The sequence below is a fragment of the Stegodyphus dumicola genome, chromosome 2 (assembly GCF_044657685.1).
Source record: "Stegodyphus dumicola isolate Sdum_Otavi_A_Nest chromosome 2, ASM4465768v1".
Taxonomy (NCBI): Eukaryota; Metazoa; Arthropoda; class Arachnida; order Araneae; family Eresidae; genus Stegodyphus; species Stegodyphus dumicola.
The window spans coordinates 4,299,235-4,321,765 of NC_140769.1; the positions used below are offsets into that span (position 1 = coordinate 4,299,235).

At 33.0% G+C, this 22,531-nt stretch overlaps 1 protein-coding gene across 1 annotated transcript in view; it reads right to left on the reverse strand.

Annotated features, from left to right (window-relative positions):
- LOC118195646 (UBX domain-containing protein 1) overlaps positions 1 to 22,531 on the reverse strand; it is a 100,374-nt gene that overhangs the window by 75,472 nt on the left and 2,371 nt on the right. Inside the window, exons 2-3 of the mRNA XM_085810391.1 lie at positions 11,271 to 11,324; positions 2,195 to 2,253 (exon numbers count right to left, since the gene is read on the reverse strand). Of these exons, the coding sequence (XP_085666517.1) occupies positions 2,195 to 2,253; positions 11,271 to 11,324 (113 nt within the window). The remainder of the gene's footprint in view (positions 1 to 2,194; positions 2,254 to 11,270; positions 11,325 to 22,531) is intronic.

A 22,531-nucleotide genomic window follows, 5' to 3' on the forward strand; every position in this document is an offset into this window, starting at 1 on the left:
GCATTTATTATAACCTTAAAGCATTTTTTCAGCAGGAGAGGCAAGTGTGCACACATATTTTCGGATAATGCAACCAATTTTGTTGGTAGTAATGCAGAATTAAAGAAATTGAATAGGCTAGTCAGCAAACCAGATGACAAATTAGGTAATTATTTATCGAGTGAGAGTATTGATTAGTTTTTCATTTCCCCTAGGGCTCTCAATCATGGAGATCTTTGGGAGGCAGGTGTCAAACCTGTTAAGTTTCATTTGAAACACATAGTAGGCAATTTGAAACTAACCTATGAGGAGTTTCTTACAGTAATTGTTCAAATTGAAGGCATTTTGAATTCTAGGCCCTTGCATCCCTTATCATCTGAATCAGAGGATTTTGATATCATCAGGCCATTTCCTGATAGGCAGACCTATCACGTCTATGGCAGAACCTAATATTTTAAACGTTAACGATAATAGATTAAAGAGCTGGCAAAAATTGACTAAAATAGTGCAAACAATATGGAAGTATTGGAGAAACAACTATTTGAGTGCAATGCAAGGAAGAACTAAATGGTTCTTTGAAAAAGGCAATGTCAAGGTTGGAACTATGGTAATTTTAAAGAATGATAATGTTCTTTCCTATATGAAACAGGCCTCTTGGCAGAATCGCACAGATATACTTAGGTAAATACAATAAGGTTAGAGTAGTTGCAGTGAAAATGAAAAGCCTTATCTTTAAGAGATCAATTAATAAAGTTTGTGTTTTACCTATGCCAAATTAAACAAAAAGTATGTTTGTAACTAATTATTGTATTTTCTTATTATAGTAGTTTGATGTTATTATTTGATGTTTACAATTATTTACCTGCTTTTATATTGTGACACTGTGTAAAATTTTATTGTAATATTTACAATTTTGAATGATTACATCATGTCAAGGCGGGCGGTATGTTGTGCCTGCGCATGCATCTTAGTTACTAGCGTCTGCGCATGCGCTTTTGAGCTCTTAGAGTTTGTGACATGAGATTGTGAGCTAAGAGTGTGTGAGAGAATTCGTGGCTTCGAGTGGCCATGAAAAATGTAAATTAATGAGAATAAAAGTGTGATACAGTCCATTGTTCCCGAGTTTATTATAGTAGCTAAAAATCAGGTAAATTATCTAAAAAATAGTACTACCACCTTAATGTACATACTAGCACAACCACCTTGGCATTATTTGATGATTCTTTACAGACTAATGAGCATAAGTTATTTATTGGGCGCAAGTTGATGATTTTTGCAACTTTTTAAAAAAGTATTCTCAACCTACTGATATTTATTTAAGCTGGCAAACATTATCAAAATATGAAAAGTCAACACACTTTAACAATTTAAAATACAAATTTTAAATGTTAAATAAAGATTATGTGACATATTAAAAAACAAATAAAACACATTCATCTCCAATGCATCTGTGATTTTCTGTAATTCCCAAGTACACAGTGATCTGTTTTCACTTAAAAAAATAATCAGATAACAGCACTTCCTTGGCACTGTGCATACCTCAGCAACATGGCTATCAATCAAATGCATCTCCTCATTATTCCCTTTAGTGATTTCGTGGCAAATTTTTCTTTGTCTGTGGAAATTTTACCAAGAAATTTTACTGAGTTTCTTCCACTGCTAGCAAATTTAACAAGCACGTATTTTACTGCTGTAACATTGAATACAATAAAAAAGTTCATACGAAAATGGTGACATTGTTTTTGAATGAAGGATTTTTATAAGAATCGTGGTCTGAAAAATGGATATGAACATAGTTGCTAAAGTCTGGCTCATTCTGTAAAGTTCGCAACTCCTGCCAAAGCAGTTGTGATAACATGTAAGTACCGAAATAATTATGTTTCTAATTAGTTGATCTATTTTATTTAGTTTTCATGACATGAGTGTCCACCATTAAACAAAATCTTTACATACAATCTGCATGTTTAATGATTTTCATAATTACAACAAACCTTTATGTACATATCTTGTCCTTAAGTCTGATAATAATATACAAAATAAATACAATGTTGATAAAATGATGATGTTAAAGTAGCTCAGAACAAAAAGTACACAATATATGAACATAAAAATGATAAAAAAGAAATAAGTCTTAACAAAAATAATAAACTAGTACATCTTAAAATACAACAAATGTTGTACATTTAATCAAATAATAATAAGTCATAAATCTCACTTGGGACATTAATGGCAGCATCTGCTTCAGGTTCACTTGTATCACCATGAGCTAGTAACCTGAAAATAAATTTTTCTTCATGTTATTAAGAATATTTTTATAACATCACACAACTTCAATGCACACCACACTTCTTTAATATATATGCTGCTAATTATGCGTTGGTACACGATGCGATGGTATCATTTAAAAGCCACTCATGCACCAGTGTGAGGTGAGATGTCCGTTTCCATGTTAGTCAGCTTCTAGTGGAGTTTGGGATATCTAACTTAGCAGCGAATATGTTAATACTATAACACATCACTTTACCTTACTCATCTTCTAGTATTAGAAAATATTTAATTTTTGGGGGGATAGTTTTCTATTAACAGGACAACACTTAGTGAAAAACATAAACACTGAAGTCCAACTAGATGGCAACAACCCTAACAATACACAAAATTTCATGGGAAAAAATGAGCTTGTAATAGCAATAGCGTATCATATAATACAGCATAAAGTACGACCGGAACTTTGGTGATTCCAGAAATTTCTGGATTTTAGATCAATTTAAATCTAGTAAAATGGCACACAGAGATGGCAACATTGGGGCTTTCTTTATTGTTTATGTCATCTATAAAAATGCTAAACTCCTCACAACCACATTAGGGCCAAAAATGGGATTCTGGTCATCAGTAATAAATAAATCAATGGGCATGGCATGACTCCTTTAAAGCAATATTCTAGGAATCTCATCCTGGTAGCAGAACTGCATTTACAGTACACCTGATGTCTTTTGTTGAGCATTATATTCTCCATTCCTCGATTTTGTAAGTGAAGAGGTGAATTTTCTTGTTATTTTATTTTTATATTTGTTAACTAACTGGACTGATGGTGCAGAAATCTAGATATATTGGATCATTCCGAATACTGGACATCCAGATTTCGGACTTGATACTGTATATATAATACTTAATACACTCGGTGCCAAATTTGTCCGATTTTCTAATGTTTGCTTAGAAAAAAATCAAGAGATTTGTATAAATTCAGCACTGTGTACATTAAACATTGAATAGCTATTCATGATGTGATGAAAACATGCTATTACAATTGGTGATTCGGTCACTAGTGTCTTATTAACAGAAAGGTAAAGTTATTTGCATCAAAATAATACAGTCAAAAGTCTTTAATCCGGACTCGTCGGGACTTCGACAATTCCGGATTATAGATCATCAGTTTATATCTGGTAAGATGGTATGCAGAAATTATAAAATTAAAAATATGAAACCGCAATTTATGAAATAAAGAGCAATTATGATCTAAAGGGTATCAAAATTTACAAAAAAAAAAAAGCTTAATATTTATTTGTTTACTTCATTAAACATTTCTTTCAATGTAAGCTATTTAAGTTGCTTCATTTTATGTGCTACTACTTTCTCTTTAACATTATTTATGCTATTTAAGTTGCAGACATGATTTCTTGTTCAGTTCCACTGTTCAAGTCCTGTAATTGCTGTGCCGAGAAAACCGACAAACTTGTCAATCGAAATTTTTTCATTTTGACTAACCTCTCTGTCACTTTCTTCATGCCTTTATCCATTTTTTTGCAGCAATTCCACTTTTTGTTTGATTGACATCAAAGCATGCTTTCGCTTCATAGATCTTTTGGCAGCTCCAGCATAGGAAATTCTATTTGACATAATCGAAAGTTCAAGCTTACTTTTATAAAATTCCTCTAATAGTCTGCAAAAAATACGCCGGATCCAATTTGAAGATTAAGGAACAATGCAATCTGCAACATTAACTGAAATAGATAATAAGATAATTTTAGCTTAGCTTATACCGTCCATTATACATTAAATGCACATGCATAAACGCATTAGCTTTTAGGTCTGGATTATAGATTATTCTGGATTATGGACATCTGGATTAAAAGACTTTTGACTGTATTATAAAAAAATAAAGAACATATCTTGGATGTCTGAGATGAGAACAAGAAACCAAATGCTAATTATAAGATCAACATTCAGAAATTAACTGAAAGAATAACATATACAGACTGATCATATGAAAGCAGAATATTTTTAATTAAATATATAAAGGATCATATAATCCAAATATAACATAGGATGAAGTAAATATTATTAGCACACCCATTCATGAAAAATGTCTTGAAATTACAGAAATAACTGAAATACAATTAACAAATTAATATCCATGTAGCATCACATGAAGATATCATTAACACATTTATAGTTTTTCATTCTAATTAAACTAGTGAAAACAAAGCTCGTATCTCAGAATCATCGCTGAAATTTTAGTACCAGCATCATACAAAATTACTGTGACAATACTTACTGATTCAGTAGAATATATAGAAGAATAAATAATTTTTTTTTTAACTGGATACAGTCAACTATTTGAAAAGAAGCACAGAATGATGTTGATGAGAAATGATTAGAGATGTATTTTAAGAAAAGTTACATTAATTGCACATTGTTTGAAAAGGGAAGTTGAATAAATAAAATTTAAATAAATGCAATTAAATAAAAATAAATAAAGTATAAATGAGAATGGAAGTACAACAAATTTTTACCTTTATTTAAAATGAGGTTACACAGCTGGGTTTTGACCAACTGGGTAACTACTGTATATTAATAATAAATAGTAAGGCTAAATTCCAAACTGTTCGAAGTATGTGCTGATCTGTATAGCAACATATATACTGTTGCTGATCACCATGACAAAACTCATTTAATTTGTGAAATTCATTCAGACTTTTTTGAAAAAAGAGAAAATAAACATAAATTCATTATGAATTTATTATTTAATCACATGTCTCTGCACATGAATTAAATCCTTTAAAATTTTGTTTTCTATTAATTGAAGAAAAATAGAAAAAAATCTAGCTGAAAATACTGCACAGCTGCAAGCATGTGAAATTTTCAATTTGGTCTCTTTTTTGCTACTTATACCATCCAAAGTTTTTCTATGCAGAGATCACATAAGAATAAATAAATATGATAGCTACTATCTTGATGCCTGTTGCAGCCTCACAAGATATTGAGGGAAAGGCAGATGACTTAACTTGAAGCTCCGAAACTATTTAGTATGTCAGAGAACACATTTTAAGCATCCTGAAATGAATTTTAAAGTGCAAGAAGGTCCACCAGCTGTCGAGCGATAAAGTCATTGAACACTGGTAAATTCGTTCCACGGACAGCATTTTTGTGATTTTTTCCATAGTCAAAAGTCAGTAATGACTGCAATATACTTCAGATTACCAGCTCTTTTATGCACTGAATATTTGTTTCTTATCAAGGGAAGATTTGAAAATTTTTTAGCTTTATCTAAAATATAAATTTTCTGGTTTACCTATAATTGTCTATATAACAGCTCTAAAAAATTTTCACAAAATGCATACAAAGACACAGTTGACACTTTTAAGACGGGTTACACTTCTCAGAAAAATATTTGTAGTTTATTTCTCTCTTCCTGTTGGTTAAACAGCGAGCTAAGTGCTAAGCTAAATGTCATCACTGTACATGAACCAATATTCCTCAGAAGTTGCATAAGATGAAAACACTGTCTTAAGATCTCTTAAAAACTTAACTGATTTTGACATTTTGGAAGGTAAGAAAAAAAAAAGAACAGAGAGGCTTATCACCTCAGTTAATTGGCCCCTAATTTTTACACATATGGTGATAAGTGTCTTGGATGGTAAGTTCACTTTCATAATCTCCAGCAAATGAGAAAAGAGATCCCAATCGGATTCAAATTCCAAGATGCTATGGTATCAAAAAGTATTGCTGCGTACGCACGGATTTGTAATGGATAGAACGCACACAGAATCCATGATAGCTTGATAAAATTATTTTCTCAAAACAAACACTTTACAAATCTATAGTTTTCTACAAAAGCACTCGTACAGCTCTTCTCAGTATCACACAGAACAATCAGTAATTACACTTAGTAGTTTGAAACTACTAAGAATTTTAAGCACAACACAATGCAAAGTGCATTTGAAAGGTGAAGATCTCACGGATATCTCAATACTCCGAAATCAACTCTGAACTAACACCTGAGAACTGATGCTATATTCGGGCTTACACAGTTTTCCCTAGCTTCCAAGAAATCTATAGTACCTTCCATTTCTCGAAATTATTAGAAGGCATAACATAGTTACATATAACAGCCAAATAGGATTACAGTACACATAAGAATCATTTACAGTACCAATCATAGTTATATAGGAATTGGACCAAAATGTTGTCAAATGCTCACCACATTTGGTGACTTTGGGTGCTTCCTCGCCAAATATGGCTATAAAAATTAGTTACCAAAGCCACTGCCAGCTTGGCGACATCTCGCCAATTTAATGAGAGAATTATTTACCTCAATGTTAAATAGACTTGTCACTGTAGCCTTATTTTTACAGCAAAGCTTTGTCTCTGTTCAGCCTTTTCATGTTACATTATACAACAGATACTAAAATTTCACATACAAGTTCATCAAAATTATATAAATATATACAAAATTCAACAATATTTTCCAGAAGGAACTGTAATTTTAGTTGGAAGAATGGTGACCCATTTTCTGTGCTGGGCCGACGATTACTAAAACATTATACTGCTGAGAAATGCTGCAGTATTCAGAACTTGCTGATGAAAGAACTATATTTTTGGTGTGAGGAACTGAGTTTTGCTATGCCAAGGATCACATAAGAATAAATAAATATGATTGTTACCATCTTGATGGCTGTTGCAGCCTCACAAGATACTGGGGGACAGACAGATGGCTCAACTTGAAGCTGCGGAACTATATAGTATGCCAGAGAACACATCTTAAGGGAGTGCATCCTAAAATGAATTTTAAAGTGCAAGAAGGTCCACCAGCTTCTCAAAAGTATATTAAATGAATAATTAATGAAAACTGTATTCAATGTTTAATATCTTAATTAACTATTGACTATTTGAGTAATAAGATATTTTTAATGTCTAGAAGAATATTCATATTAAAGATAAATTGGCACCAAACTAATATTATAAGTAGTAATAATTTATTGAAGATTTTGTGTCATTTGAGTAGCAAAAGTACCTCTCACCGTCAATGCTTGTCCAATCAATGTACAAAAATAGATTAAAAGTTATTATTTAAGTATATTATTATTGGAAGTAATTTAAATTAATAATTCACATCTGTTGAAATAGATATGCATTTCATTTAACTATGGATTTGTAAAGAACAGACTAGACAGCCATCTTAAAATTTATGTTTAATAAAATCTTTAATAAAAATGTTATGTAATAAACTTTCTATTTGATGTACTGAGTCCTAGGAAATCCATGGGGTTTGTCAGATATATGAACCTGTGAACACATTAGAAATAAACTCTGATTATTGGAGGTTTATTTTCAATAAATAAAATTTTTTGGTTTTATTTGATTAAATTTTTAAAAACTCAGATTATTAATTTAGATATTGTTGAATTTGAACTTTTATTCCGAGAACTGATAATAGGTTTACTAAGTGTTAATAATTCTTCTGTGATGCCTTGGTGTACTTGCATTACGAAATTCTAAGAGTATGGTTTAGACAAGGGCTTCTTTAACTTTTATCAGTCATGACCCCTTTTTATTACTGAGATTTTTCTCATGACCCCACAATCCCATAATATTTAGGAAAATTTTGTGAGATCCCATAAGCATTGCACAAATCCAACACACGTATCAGTGAAACTGTCAATTTTTTCACTTGTTTACTGTAATATACTATTGAAGTTTTATGTCATTAACTTTATTTTCTAATTTTAAGAAAAAGAACAATGTGAACATTTTAAATAAGTAACTGTTTTCGTTTTTTATTTATTTATTTTTTTGTCTGTATTATCTTTACCTATTTTAAGATACATTGTGCAAAAATATTTGCTAATTGTAAAATTATTCTAATAATGTAAAGAAATATCAAAACTGTTAAAATTTTTAGCGACCCACTGCTTCAATGCACATACAATGCAAACCCTATGTGTGTCGCACGTACAGTTTAAGAAACTCTGTTTTAAACCATACTCTTGGAATGCTAGAGTTAAACTATCCCTAGTATTCTCTAGTATTAGAATTTGGATGAATACCTAAGTTAAAGATGAAATTTTCAATATGTAACACAATGAAGAAGAGCTTTAAGTTGAAAATGACTGGTAGAAAGATATTTTTGAAATGCTAGCCAGTGCGTTTTCTAAAGAAGAGAAAGAAACATTATGTAAAAAGGTGAAAGAATCTTAGCAGTTCTAAACTCAGTGGCGCAACAGTCCTAGTGGGCCAAGGCCAGCAGTGCCCCGAAATCTGCTTTCTTGACCGGGGGCCGCAGGGTGCATAAGCATATGGCTTGAACAAGTGGTCAGCTTGTCGCAGGAACCCCAGTGTTTAGCCCCCAAGCGAACTTGGTACTCATTTTATTGATCCAAGGGATGGAAATTAAGGGATGAAAGGCTGAGTTGACCTTGCCCAGCCCGAGGATCGAACCCCAGACCTGTGGTCCTGCGCGATGTGCTAGCCACTACATAAATTTACGCCACCAGGCCTATCTTAGCAGTTCTCTAAAACTAATGAATAATAATCTAAATTAGTCATCAAGTAAATGATAAAATAGATTGTTTATATTTCTGAAATACAAGCAATTTAAACAGGAATCGATTAATTAAAATGCAAAATCAAGTAGGCAGACCTTCATCAGATAAGTATTTTGCAGCTACTAAATAAAATTTGTGTATGGTTTTTGAAATGCCTTTATGTTACACATAAGACTTTTCAATATTTTAAAATATTATTTATTTGCTGCATTTTAGAAAATTAAATTTTAGTTACTTAATTTCCTACTTATCTTCATAATTGTTGTGTTGCAAACTTTTAATTGTGCTAATGTAATTTAATTAATTACTATTAAGGTTTTTATTTTACTGAAATTGTTTGAAACTAATGTAGTAGATATTTATTTTGGGCAGTTAAAAGGTTTTTGTATTTAATTTTCGATGCTTAGATTTTTCTCAGGAAACTGGGTGCCTTTTGGAACATCTGGATGAAAGCAGGGATTGAATTACTTGGTCAGTGCTCCCCAAATGGATTCTTTTGGCAGCTTGTGAATAGCATTTTTGATGAGAAAGAGCTCTTAAAAATATCTGTTGTTGCAGGAGATTTTGTTTACTGAGTGTGAAAATAAAAAATAATGATGCTTTGCTGTGTGAAGGTTGCAAATCTTGGATAAATGGGTTTTTCAAATGGAGGAGGCCATCTGTAATTCTTTTGGGTGGCCTTTTGTAAGGGCAGTTGTAACTTTACCTCTGTGTTGTTCTTCCTAGTTAGAAGGGATCAAATTTCTGTTTCTCACACGCTTGGGGTGACTCACTTGTTCCAGGTGTTTAAATTGTCTTTGTAAACGCATTTCTGTTTTTATTCATAGGGAAGACTGAAAGTAATAAAAACAAAAAAAGAGAAAATTCTTCCAGTTGGTCAAACTTAATTTTATGTTTAATTTTCAGCCTGTAAAATTTTGGTGACTTAAAAATTAGAGTTTTCTTCGAGGCTTTTACGGGAATTTAAAATCAGTTTTAAGTTTAGTCTGAAATTATCTAGAGGTGAATAAATAAATCTGGTGTGTTTGCCATGCAGCTTGCTTGCCTGTGCAAGTGGCTGTTCAGGGGGCCACATTTTGTCCTGGACGAGCTCTTTGGGTGAAATAGTCTGAAATTTCTTCTTGATGTTTTTCAGAAAAATAAACGTTATTCTTCCTCTCTATTAGTTTGATAATTTTTAAAGCTTTAGTAGCGATCATCCCAGCTTCTTCTGAATGACATATGTTAATTATATATTTTACATATTATATTCAAATGTGGAACTCCAGATTCTCTTCAATTGTGGCACACCAAATTCTCTTCAAATGGGGAGCTCAGCACTTTTCCTTGACAACTTTTGATATGCTTTTGCATTTCAAAGTCTTATATTCTTTATGCCGTCTACTGGCTATGCATTTTCATCTAAATAGCTTCTACCATTTTACCACATACTACTATTAGATTATTTAAACGTTAAACATGAAGATAGTGTATTGCAGATTTTTCAGTTGCAGTTACACCAGAGAATTTGGCATTTTTACTGATTTCTTTTGCAAGAATGATATGAGTCACCCTTATATAACAAGACTAAATCAAGTGATTCAAACTTACAATCAAAGACAAAAATAAGGTAAGTCCCCTGTTGTTATAGATGCAACCCAGTAGGTCATCCGTTGCAAAAACAGCTATTTTTCTTCATCTGTCAAAAAACATAATGGCATAATTCTATTATAGTAAAAACAAAAGAAATTATTCGGGTCAGATGCAGAATTGGCCACTTATTTGCTGCTTTTATGAGATTAATAAGTGCTCCAATTGTGGTATCCGTGCCAATTTTAGGCTTCTTGAGGAGCACGAATTTCGGAGCATTTTCGGGCACGCTCAGTATGTATTTTAAATTGAGAATTTCTGATTTATTTAGCGCGAATTTCAGAGCATTTTCGCACATAGCTCAGTATGTATTTTAAATTGAGAATTTCTGATTGGTGTAGATGGCATTAGATAGCAGCTATTTCAAACAATCCTTCGAAAATTCGTTACTTTTTGTTCTTCGGCGGAGTAAATGTCGTGTCTTGCATAATGTCTTCAGGAGGGGTTTCAACTCTAGGAGACAAGATACGAAAGCGCACCAAATTGGCGATTTTGAAAAATGTGCCAACCAGTGCGTGATTCTACGGTTACACCAGAGAATTTGGCTTCTCGTATCTTGACTTGTAATTAGCTAACTGACAAATCTCATTTTAACTGATTTCTTTTGAAAGAATGTGATGAGTCACCTTGATATAAGCAAGACCAAATCAAGTGATTCAAACTTGCAATCAAAGACAAAAATAAGGTAAGTCCCCTGTTGTTATAGACGAAGCCCAGTAGGTCATCTGTTGCGAGAACAGTTATTTTTCTTCATTTGTCAAAAAACATAATGACATAATTCCATCATAGTAAAAACAAAAGAAATTACTCTAACTACGATGATAGCAATAAAATAAATACCATTCCATGGCAGGTTCTACACCTTTATTACCAGTTACATTCAAAGCTTTCTCCCTACAAAAAAATAAACAGAAAATAGGCATTTCACTGATTAATACAATCATACAACATGAATGTCATATAAAATACTTTTTTTACATTAAATTGATAAAAAGTTATATAACGTTATTGAAATATATTTAGTTTTGTTGTTTTACAACTTGAAAGACGATGTATTGCTTTCAAATATAATATCCTGACAAAATCCATAAACACTCATCCTGCATCTAAAAGTTACATATGAGGAGAAGATCAAGAATTTAGTAGCAGCCCATGGCAAATGCTGACACTTTGGAAAACATTACATTTTTTATTTTATCTTCCATGCTCAATTTGACTTTAATTAATTTATTAGCCTGTGCACAAAAAAGTTGCCGTTTGGCAATGTTAATAAATACATAAAGGCTTTTATTACATCATCATTGGATGCCATGGCTTGAAAATTTCTACTTACTAAAGTACTAACCTCAGTTAGTACTTTAGTACTAAGCATAAATTACTTATTATGCAATATAGCTCTTAAAAACTCACAAAATTTACCAAAAGGAGCAGCTGCAAATTGAGTTTCAAAATCTTTTCCTTCCAACTATCAAAATAAACATCATACATGGGTAAAGGTTGTTAATTATTTAAAAAGTTCAATATCTTGCATAACTGAGGTGTAGAATACTAGCATGCCAAATTAGATGCAGCTGATGTAATGATGAAATCTTTAGGAAGATTATGGCAGCCACAATTCAGATCTAATTTGTGATCAATTTTATGCTATAAAACAAGTTTAATAAAGGGTAAGTTTTCAGCATACAGGCAATTTAAATTTTCAGAAAAAAAATTTCCATTCAACTCTACTTATTGTGCATGGTTGATTCTACGCTTGATAAACCATAAGATCTGTTAGTGGTTAACAAATTGAGAGATTAAAAGCAATAAATACGCTATTTTACATAAAAATTTAACTTCTAAAGACTTAAATAAAACTTCTAAAGACTTAAAGAAAAAAATAAACAAATTTTTGAGGTATTAGACAATAAACTAAATTTTCTAGACTTGCTTAAATATTTACCAATTTAAATTGTTTCATCATATTTACTTGACTATATACCAACGGTCACAAAACATAGATATTACTTACATTTTTTAATTAATAGAGGCAGAACGTGTTATGCAATTTTTTTAAAGAACAAAAGTACTTTTAGTTCTCACCACATATTTTCTCCACCCAGAAGATAGAAAAGTTTCCGGCCCAACAAGGAAAACAAAAAAACAAAACAAAAAAAATCGGTTTAATGCTCACTTTATTTTTTAAAGTAGTTCCCTTCCAAAGATATACCTTTGCTCCAATGATGCGACGATTGGATTCCTTTTCTGTATGGTAAGAGTTTTCTTCTAAGGCCTAAAAGTAGGCATTCGTTGCTGAGATGGCTTTGGTATCAGAACACAATTTCTTCCAGCCAAACATTTTTTCAGGTTGGAGAAAAGGCTGTAGTCCAAGGGGGCCATACCAGGAGAATAGGGTGCATAAGGAAGAAATTCAAACTTCAGTCATGAAGTGTTGCCATCACAATGACAGCACTGTCCTGGTGAAATAGGACATTCTTCTTCACCAGACCTAATCTTTTTTTTCTTTGATTTTGAAATGGAATCTATCCAAAAGATTAGCATTGATGGTCTTGCCTTTTTCTAGATAATACAATTATAAAATTCCCTTAGCACCCCTCCCCAAAAAAAATTGTTTTCATAACCTTTCCAGCAGATTGTGCACTTTTTATTTATTTATTTATTTATTTATTTTTGGTGCTGGTTTGTTCTTTGCTGTCTAGTGTTTTGACTGCTGTTCGATCTCTGAAGTATAGTGATGGATCCATGTCTCATCGACAGTAACGAAGCACCACAAACAAATCAGTTGGGAATGAGTTGTATAGTGCCAAACATTGTTCTGATATCATCATGCGCTGGAGCTTTTGATTCAAGGTCAGCAAGCTGGAATTTTTTATCCAAGGTCAGCAAACGCAGCACTCATCTTGCTGACAACTTTCTCATACCCAAAATATCAGTCAAAATATGATGTGCTCATTCTTTGGATATACCAACAGACTCTGCAACCTCTGCCAATTTCAATCGGTGATCATTCATAATGTTTTTGTGAAATTTGCTAATCCAGAGTGCTTGCACAGCCAAGTTTAAAATCTGTAACCCATGTTTTAACAGCTGTAAACAAAGGAACAGATTCCCCCAGTGTAACATCTAGATCACTTTTAATATCTGTTGGAGATAGCCTTTTATAAAAGATATTTTATCACAGCTCGCAGTTTGGTTTTCTGCATACTCATTTAAAAACAAAAGAAGAAAATTTTAAAACAGCACAGAATAAAAACAACCAAACACAAATCCTTTGAAATATACAAAAAGTATTAAACATGGATGACACTTGGAAATGCTTTTGTCAAAGTAACTCAAAGTGCCATCTGTAGATGAGGCAGGAAACTTTTCATCTCACCATTGTAAGCATGTAAGCTTTCCTGACATAGAATTACTAAAATATTCACTATATTGGGACAGCTCTTTTTGCTTTATTATGGCAGAGTAAGTCTAAAGATAGAGATGGCTTCTTGGAGGGCTTTAAAATCTGAGTACTTACATATTAACAGAAAACCCTACCACCACCTTAACAGAAAACCCTAAACTCTGGTAATCTTTGTCATGCCATGTTCTTTAGGTAACTATATCCAATGTAAACTGCAATTCAAAAATTCACAGCAATGCACAAAACTGCAATTCCTTTTTCTTCCATAAAAAAATTGCTAAACTGCATCAAGGTGGTTGTAAAAATACGTAAGTACCACCTAAAGTTAGACTGAAGAAACCAATCTATAATTTTACCTCAGTACTTATAATTTCAGCAAAAAGATATGTGACATAAATAAAAAAAAAAAAGAAAGAAATTTTCTTAAATTTGTGCACAGAAATTTCACAAAAAAAAAAGGGGGGAAAGAAAAGAAAATAACTACATAATAAGAAATAACAAGACCATAACTTTACAGAAGTTGCATGTATAATGTGTTTATTTCAGTTCTTCGACGACTGTGTAAACATGTTACTGGAGTTGTCCTGATTAATACTGATTAATAAAGTGTGTTTTGATACTTCATCAAGTGTCGTCGTTATTCACTCCAAATCTACGAACCCCGTACCAAAGGAAGGAAAAAATAACACAACAATATGATACCTGTCAGTAGCATACCTAATCATTTTCAATTATCTGCCTTCAGTGAATCACGGTAATTGACCATTTCTCTCTCTCTCTCTCTCTCTCTCTCTGTGATGAAATCAGTAAGAACTATTTTCTTCTGATACTACAAGGCCCCTGCTACAATCTTCTTAGCCGATGAAATTGCTTTAGAAGTCTTTGGAAAGAGGGAATAATATGCGTTTTCATATTATGTATGGTTGCTTTATCTCAAATATGACATAAAGCACTCATGCTCTATTCCTTAAAAGCACAGTACAAAACATGCTCTTTTCTCGTGCTGTTACATCAAGCAGGGATATAATTCTCATTCCAGTGTCTCAGCAATTTAAGACTGAATTGTCATTGGATTCGACGCATTTTTCTATATCCCAACAGCTCATGAATAATTACTTTATTTTCAATAACATGTTCAATTTACTAGGCTGAATGTATCAGTTCTCTAGAATCAGATCTTCCGCAGGTCATAAGTGTACAAAATGAACAGTAATCCAGACAGACAAATGCATTCACCTTGGCAGTCTCGGTTATCAGACTGTAAAACACGTCAGCAAAAACAGTGCACATCTTTTGTTAGCAGTCAGAATACAGAAAGAAAAAAAACATTGAATACCAAGACCACTTTAATCAAAGTGATTTTATCTTAGATTCAAGAAAAGTGATTTTTAACTGAGTGATGATTTCTCATATGCAACATGACTACAAGTCAGTTAATCAATAAAAAGTAAGCAACAGAAGCATCTCTTCCTTTAGATACATGGCCCCCTAGTACCATAGGTGACCGAGATCCGAGATATTGCTGAACCTAGTTAGTTATAGCCCTGGATGGAATTCCCAGGAACAGCACCCCAGGGAGAGGTTGTCTCTGGTCTCCCACCCCTTTACCCCTTACGAGCAATCTCTCAACAGGATTTTAATGTGCTGTGTATTTCGAGTGCCTCCTAGCTGTAGAGACACTATAGGATCCTATTTAGGTTTCACTAAAAATGAAATAGCTAAACAAGAGTATTTAAACTTTTGAAATGAAAAGATTAGACACAGTGTGATTTTGCTACTGGAAGTGCACATCTGCTATTTTGTTATCCAGCTGTAAATCTTAGTAGCGGCTATGCATTCTGGGCATCTATTAGTATATTGCAAATGTAAGTTTCATAATCAGCCTGTTAGATTAAATTAAATTGTGTAGTCTAGCACTACATCTCTACTTTTTTAATTTATTGTTATTGTTTTAAGTTCTCACTGCAAGTGGACAGTGTTTTAGTTGTATGCACATAAGGCCAAGTTATCTGTTACTTTAAAGACGCAAGAGAAATGCCAACGTGGAAAATAAAACAGGCAAATTGACAACCTTATATCTGGCGTTGATTTTGTAAAATCCCAATCGATTTTGAGGGCAAAACAGGTCCCCCTTCGTCAGGAGCAGTGAACCTTCAACTTCTTACTTGGTTAGAAGACATCTCAATTATCTGCGGAACTAACTCATTCAAAATTAATTTCTTATCCCTAAGCAAGTCAGGCATTTTTATGCAATTGCTTCACATATGTCGCAAACATTCACAATAATATGCTTAATGTATACTTTTTCTACATGAAACTCTATCTTTTGTAATATTTCCTTGGTAAACCTAGGCAGAGATCATAATTTATTTCACCAATGGTTGTGTATACTGAAATACTTGGAGTCGTGGGAAGTATGGTGATTTCCTACATGTTTCACCACCAATCCTTGAATTCCATATCACAGGTTATGTTCCTACTGCATAATATGAATATTAACAAGACATAGTGCACAATAAAAATTAAGCTTTATTTCGGAACTTCGCGCACACTCCTGACAACCGGCCTGTTTCGCTCTGCTCGCTACTCGTTAGAAAAAACTTCTCCTCTAGGGTTGCCAAACTTATCGGAGGGCGCAAGGTGCGCTCCTTATCGCCATCACCACAGAGTTTCACCCCAGTTCCTTTAATGATTATTCAAAGGAACGACATAGGTTGTGAAATTATCTCATAGGATCCGTACTGTCGGGTATTTTTTTTTTTTTTTTTTTTTTTTCCCCATGATTACAAAATTAGAACATAAAATTAGAAAAGATCAAAATGCAGTTCAATATATAACAAGGTAATGACACATATAATAAACATGAAATAACAAAAATGTTACGATATGAATTTAAAAAAAAAATTAAAATGTTATGTAAGAAGCAAGTTTCTTAGGGAAGTGAACATGTCTTCCAGGTCTGGTGACAGTTTGTGTCTTAGAGAGTTCGTTTGTAGATTTATTCTGCTGAACTGTCATTAAGTCTTTGTCAAAATCGAAAGTGCTTGAGAACTGTTCATACGGCTTGATTTAACACAGTCCGGGTTACCGTTATGGTGATTTCCTATATGTTTTACCACCAATCCTCGAATTCCATATCACAGGTTATGTTCCTACTGCATAATATGAATATTTATAAGACATAGTGCACAATAAAAATTAAGCTTTATTTCGGAACTTCGCGCACACTCCCGACAGCCGGCCTGTTTCGCTCTGCTTGCTACTCGTTAGAAAACTTCTCCTCTGTGGTTGCCACACTTATCGGAGGGCACAAGGCGCGCTCCTTATCGCCATCACCACAGAAGAATCATTAGTTTCATAATGATTTAAATTTTACTCAAAATTTTATTTCCCATTTTTTCAAATATTGTTACTCCAGATAGAGATCTTTCACTTTAATCATTAAATCTCCATATCAATAACATTGCAACAAGCAATGAGGGCTCGACAAAACACAAACGTCTCTCTTCTCCAAAGCTTCTGCTAAAATCGACATATTGATATTGATGAAATCTTCTTTCGCTTGTGATTCTCATAATTTTCAATTTCTTGTTTGATGACCTTCTTTCATTCTATATCGTATTAGGTTAGAGGGATTTTGTTGCACTAGGTTAGAGTCGGCAGTAAATATCGCACTAAGTTAGGGGCATTTTGTTGTCCAGGATATCGAAAATTTGTCACCCCTTAGTACCGACGCTCTGCAACTGCACCGGTTGCCCCAACTCTGATGCCAACATTGCACTTCTTTTAATCTGTTTATATTTTCTGTCATTCTAATTTTTGACCATCATCTACGTCTGACACGTCTTTCATTAAAGCTTAGTAGCCAAACTAAAAGTTGTACAAAGATCCACTCCCTGATCACTACAAATTTCAAGTAATAATGTGAAATTTTGCTCCCATAAACTTTTATTTTTAAAGTCTGATCTTTTATATTCTAAAGTATCCTCGGCCTACAGACTCCATTTGAGATTTATTTTCTATACACAGGTTATGTAACCCAAAGAAAGTTATATTACGTAACCATTAGGCTGATAATAATTTATTTTAACTTTTTTCTGAGTTATTTTACTTAGAAATTCAAGATGAGACAGTAAATTATTTGGCCTGTATCATGGGTACAGCAGATAGAATATGGTGGATCCGTTCACTTATTTGGCAAGAGCTTAGGAACTCAACTATTGTGCATTTGTCTGCCATGTTACAAAAGGCCTCCACATCCACTCCACAAGGTAAATATGAAGAGTTACGAGTTCAAGTTATATCTGCATTTGCAAAATAAATTCATTATAGTAGTGAGAGGTATGTTTTCTTCCTGTAATTTTAGTCTTAATTTGCCATGTATCTGAAAAACAGCTAGGTTTTAAAAAGTTCAGCTGGTAGATGGATGGAATATGAGCTCAGCAAAGCAGTTATACAGCCTGACATGAACTACTAGATTTATTAGCAATAGGTTATATATGTACCGACAGGGTTCATAGCCACATTCTAGTTAAAAAAATAAGCACCTATAAGCACTTTTCAAGCACATTTTAAGAAAAAAAATAAGCACCTGTCTAATTACATTATACACAACTGCATAACCTTAAAAATTAGACTCATAATTTAAAATATGAGAAATGCAGTATTTATTAAGAGAGAATAAGCATTACCTCAACCATGGAAAATAATTATTTTTTTTTTAAATTTTAAATAACAGTTCAATTTACAGAACTAGTTTACAATGAGAGGAAAAAAAACTATGCAGAACTAAACTATATTACAAGATTTAATGATGAAATTTCAGTTCAAAATAGAGGAAATAAATAATAATAAGGCATATTTATTCTATTCGCTTGGAACTTAATAATAAATACAATTTATTTTTCCACTCATATTGATATTTAACTAATTTAAATCTAAATTTTCTAAATTTTCATCGTATATCACGTTTCCCTTAACAGATATTGCAAGCAAAGTAATTCAAGTAAAAAAGAGAAACATTTCTGAAATCAGAAGACAGAAATTTGCTTCATGCAGTCATCCTTTAACAGTAAAAGCTTAACTACCCGCATACTTGGAAATTGGCGAATATTCGGACAGTCGAGCGGAACTTGAAAAAGAGGAGCGGAGGGAGGGGGGATAGACTGTAGACGTTCTTTAGATTTTCCCTTCCCGCTAAATAAATGCTTTTGACATTTCGATATGTGCATCATATAAAAACAAACTGACGGAACAGAAGAATATTCTGCTTTGCAAGCACAGTAAAACTCTTTTGACCGAACATCAAAATTAATTATCTCTGCAAAATATCACAAACGTATTGTGCAATACGTGTGCCGTAATTCTTCCCTACATGATATTACGCAATGGGATTCAACAGCTGCCGGTATTCGGAGAATAAAGAACTAAATAAAGGAAAAGAAAGAGACTTACCAATCTGGGATGTTTTTCATTCTAATTTTCAACAGACTGCATTAAATTTCCGGAACAGAATCATTCTTCGCTTGGGTTGATAGACCGCAGAACTTTTAGTCCTATTCAATCCAGATTGGAAAGTGACAAAATAAAAAAAAGGTCCTTTGCTTGTTTTGCAGAGAACTGTAACAGTTTCAATACTCGAGATTTTGCGGAGAAAGGGAAGAACCTCCCAACCTTCGTACTGTATAATGTATTGGCCAAAAAAATGAAATTGGGTGGGAGGAGAAGAATGCCGAATGTACCGGAATTTTCTACTGCTTTCGCAATTCTTTGACCAACTAAACGACGGGCACCTGTCTGTATTCTCCGCGCACACCAAAGGTATGTTAATGCAGAGAAAGGGGGAAAAGCTATTTCCGGGAGTATGATTCACCATCTGACATTCCATATTAGGAAGAAAAGTTATTTATTTAGTTTCGGCTTTGGTACGGGGGAAAATTACGCGTTCATTAAAAAAAAAAAAAAAAAAAAACACTAAAAGCAAAAAATAAGCACTAAAAGCAAAAAATTAAAGGCTTTAAAGAAAAAGTAAACACCTATAAAGGCCTTTATATTTTATTTTCAAATATAAGGACTGCTACGAACCCTGACCGATGTTTTTTCGGTCTAAAAAAATACTTGAAGTCTAACTTCACTAGCAGAAAAACGAAGATTTTAATTTACAAAAGCTTAATCAGACCCATTCTTACATACTCTGCCGAGACTTGGGCAATGATAGAAAAAGCTAAAAGTATCATTTCTGTCTTTGAAAGAAAAATTTTGAGCAGTATTTTTGGTTGCATAAAATGTAACAAGATGTGGAGAAGAAGAACTAACTCTGAACTCTATAAATCTTTTAAAGGAATAGATATAGTAAAATATATAAGGATTCAGAGAATTAAATGGGCAGGACACCTGTGTAGAATGAATGAAAATCGAGTACTTGAAAAGATCTTCTCGGCCAGACCATTCGGCACCCGAAAAAGAGGGAGACCTAAACTTAGATGGCTTGACTTTCCAAACAGTTTTTACAGACTTATGATCTTTAAAAATAATCAACTGGATGTCCATGGCCAGGGATAGAAGAGCTTGGAATTCGATTCTGAGGAAGGCAAGGGTCCCTCCTGGGCTGTCTGGCGATTGAAGAAGAAGAAGGTTATATATGTCTAGAATTATTGTAACGATTCAAGAGGTGGTTTCGAGAATTTTCAATGATGCACATGAACTTCGTTATGTATGTTCAAAATCATTAGGACAATTCGAGTGATAGCTTCAAAAATTTTCAATAATGCTCATAAATTTTGTTTATCTATGTCCAAAATTATCAGAATGATTCGAGAGATAGTTTCAAAAATTTTCAATGATGTACAGTGTACTGATTACTAAAACATTATGGCAGATTCCTCTGGATGTCATGCTGAAATACTGCAGAAGTCAGGGCTGCCATGAGAGATATGAGAGAGATTATGCCATGAAATTATTTAAATACCACCGAAATTGCAACCATATCCCTTTTTTGGTGAATTCTTCTAGTTATTCCAAAGGTTTGAAGAAAACGTTTTAACAATTTCTTAGGATCTAAAGATCTCAGGATGTTGATCATGTTAATTGTGCGGAGAAATTACTTTTTAAGCAAAATCCTAAACAAGTCAATAGCTTATTTTTAAATAAATATTTTTTCTTGAATAATAGTTTCTCTGCAGGTCACGTAGACATGTATCATTTAATTTTTCCTTTCTAAACGATTGCTTGCAGCTCTCAAATGCTCATAAAAACCTATCATGTGGCTTCCATCATCTTGAAGTTTGGCCATCCCTGCTATGTGCTTACAAACATCTATGCCTTCTCTGGGATTCAAATCCAGGCCTTCGGTATTGTAGTCAGCAACACTAACAACTATCCCATCTGAATCGCTATTGTATATTACAAATTATCTGGATGGCTATTAGGTATTATTAAACTCTACACAAATCATGCTAATGGATTTCAGTTGAAGTGTTGAGTTTTAGTTTGTTAAGTACAGCGTACAGATATGTAGCTCAGTAAAAGTCAGTTAACCATGGATGTGTTATAAATTATAATTTAGTCTGATAATTTACTGCATAGGTTAGTTGCTGACCTATTCATGTTATAACAATGAATGCTGAAAAGGTGGGGGAAAATGCAATGACCCACTACTTAGCGAGTTTTTAAGAATTGCACATACTCGGTATCCATATACACATCGACCTATTTTCACTTAAAAAGTCAAAGAAAATTGACAAAAATCCAATTCTTCTTACCCTTTTAAAAAGTGCCAAACAAATGCCAAAGAAATAAGTGGGCGATTCTGCACTTTACCCAAAAAGTGTTTCATCATAAAACAGGGTTAAAATCTACTTAGAAAAAATTAATTTTTTGAAGGGCAGAGGAAAAAAAAGCATTTTCATACATAGTTAAAATAGAAGCAATTTTTTCCAGGAAAACATACACTCCAGCAAAAAACTTTTATCTACCATATACATATTAACTGGATAAAGAAAATGAAGATAACTTTTTTTTAACTTTTTCTTAGATTTATGGTTAATCTTCGGATTATGGTAACTAACAGTGCTACAGCTACCTGCTAGTTTTTTCTTGGATGCCATCTTGTTTTCACGAAGTAAAGGCATGGGTTTTCCAACAATCTGCTAGCCGAATTACGCTTATACTAGAACTTTTATGGAACAAAAGTGCTTAATCATGACGAAGATTAGGAGCGAAATTGAGAGAAAGTGCAGAATCGCCCACTGCTTGCTACGTTTTTAAGAATTGCACATACACAGTATTCATGTACACGTTGACCTATTTTCACTTAAAAAAAACATCCCAGAATTGCACAAAAATGGCATTGCGCACACTCCTGACTTTATCCATGTACACTGCTAAAGTCCTAGGTGGTAACCTTTATCGCCTTACCAAAATGTCGCCAAACTATCTGTTACCATATTCCAAAGATAAGCTCAGATTTTTTATTACTTGTGTTAAATTCTTAATGGCACAAAAAAATTCATCGTTATTTACAGCATTTAGAATTTACAATATGCCAAAATTGCAATCCCCAAAATAAATTTTGCATTTTTACAACGAGCTGCTTACAGTTTCAATTAAAAGAAAGGGGTAATTTTTTTTTTTTTTTTTTATGTTCTCTTAAATTGATGCAGCATATTAAATTGAATTATCATACATACCAAATTTCTTA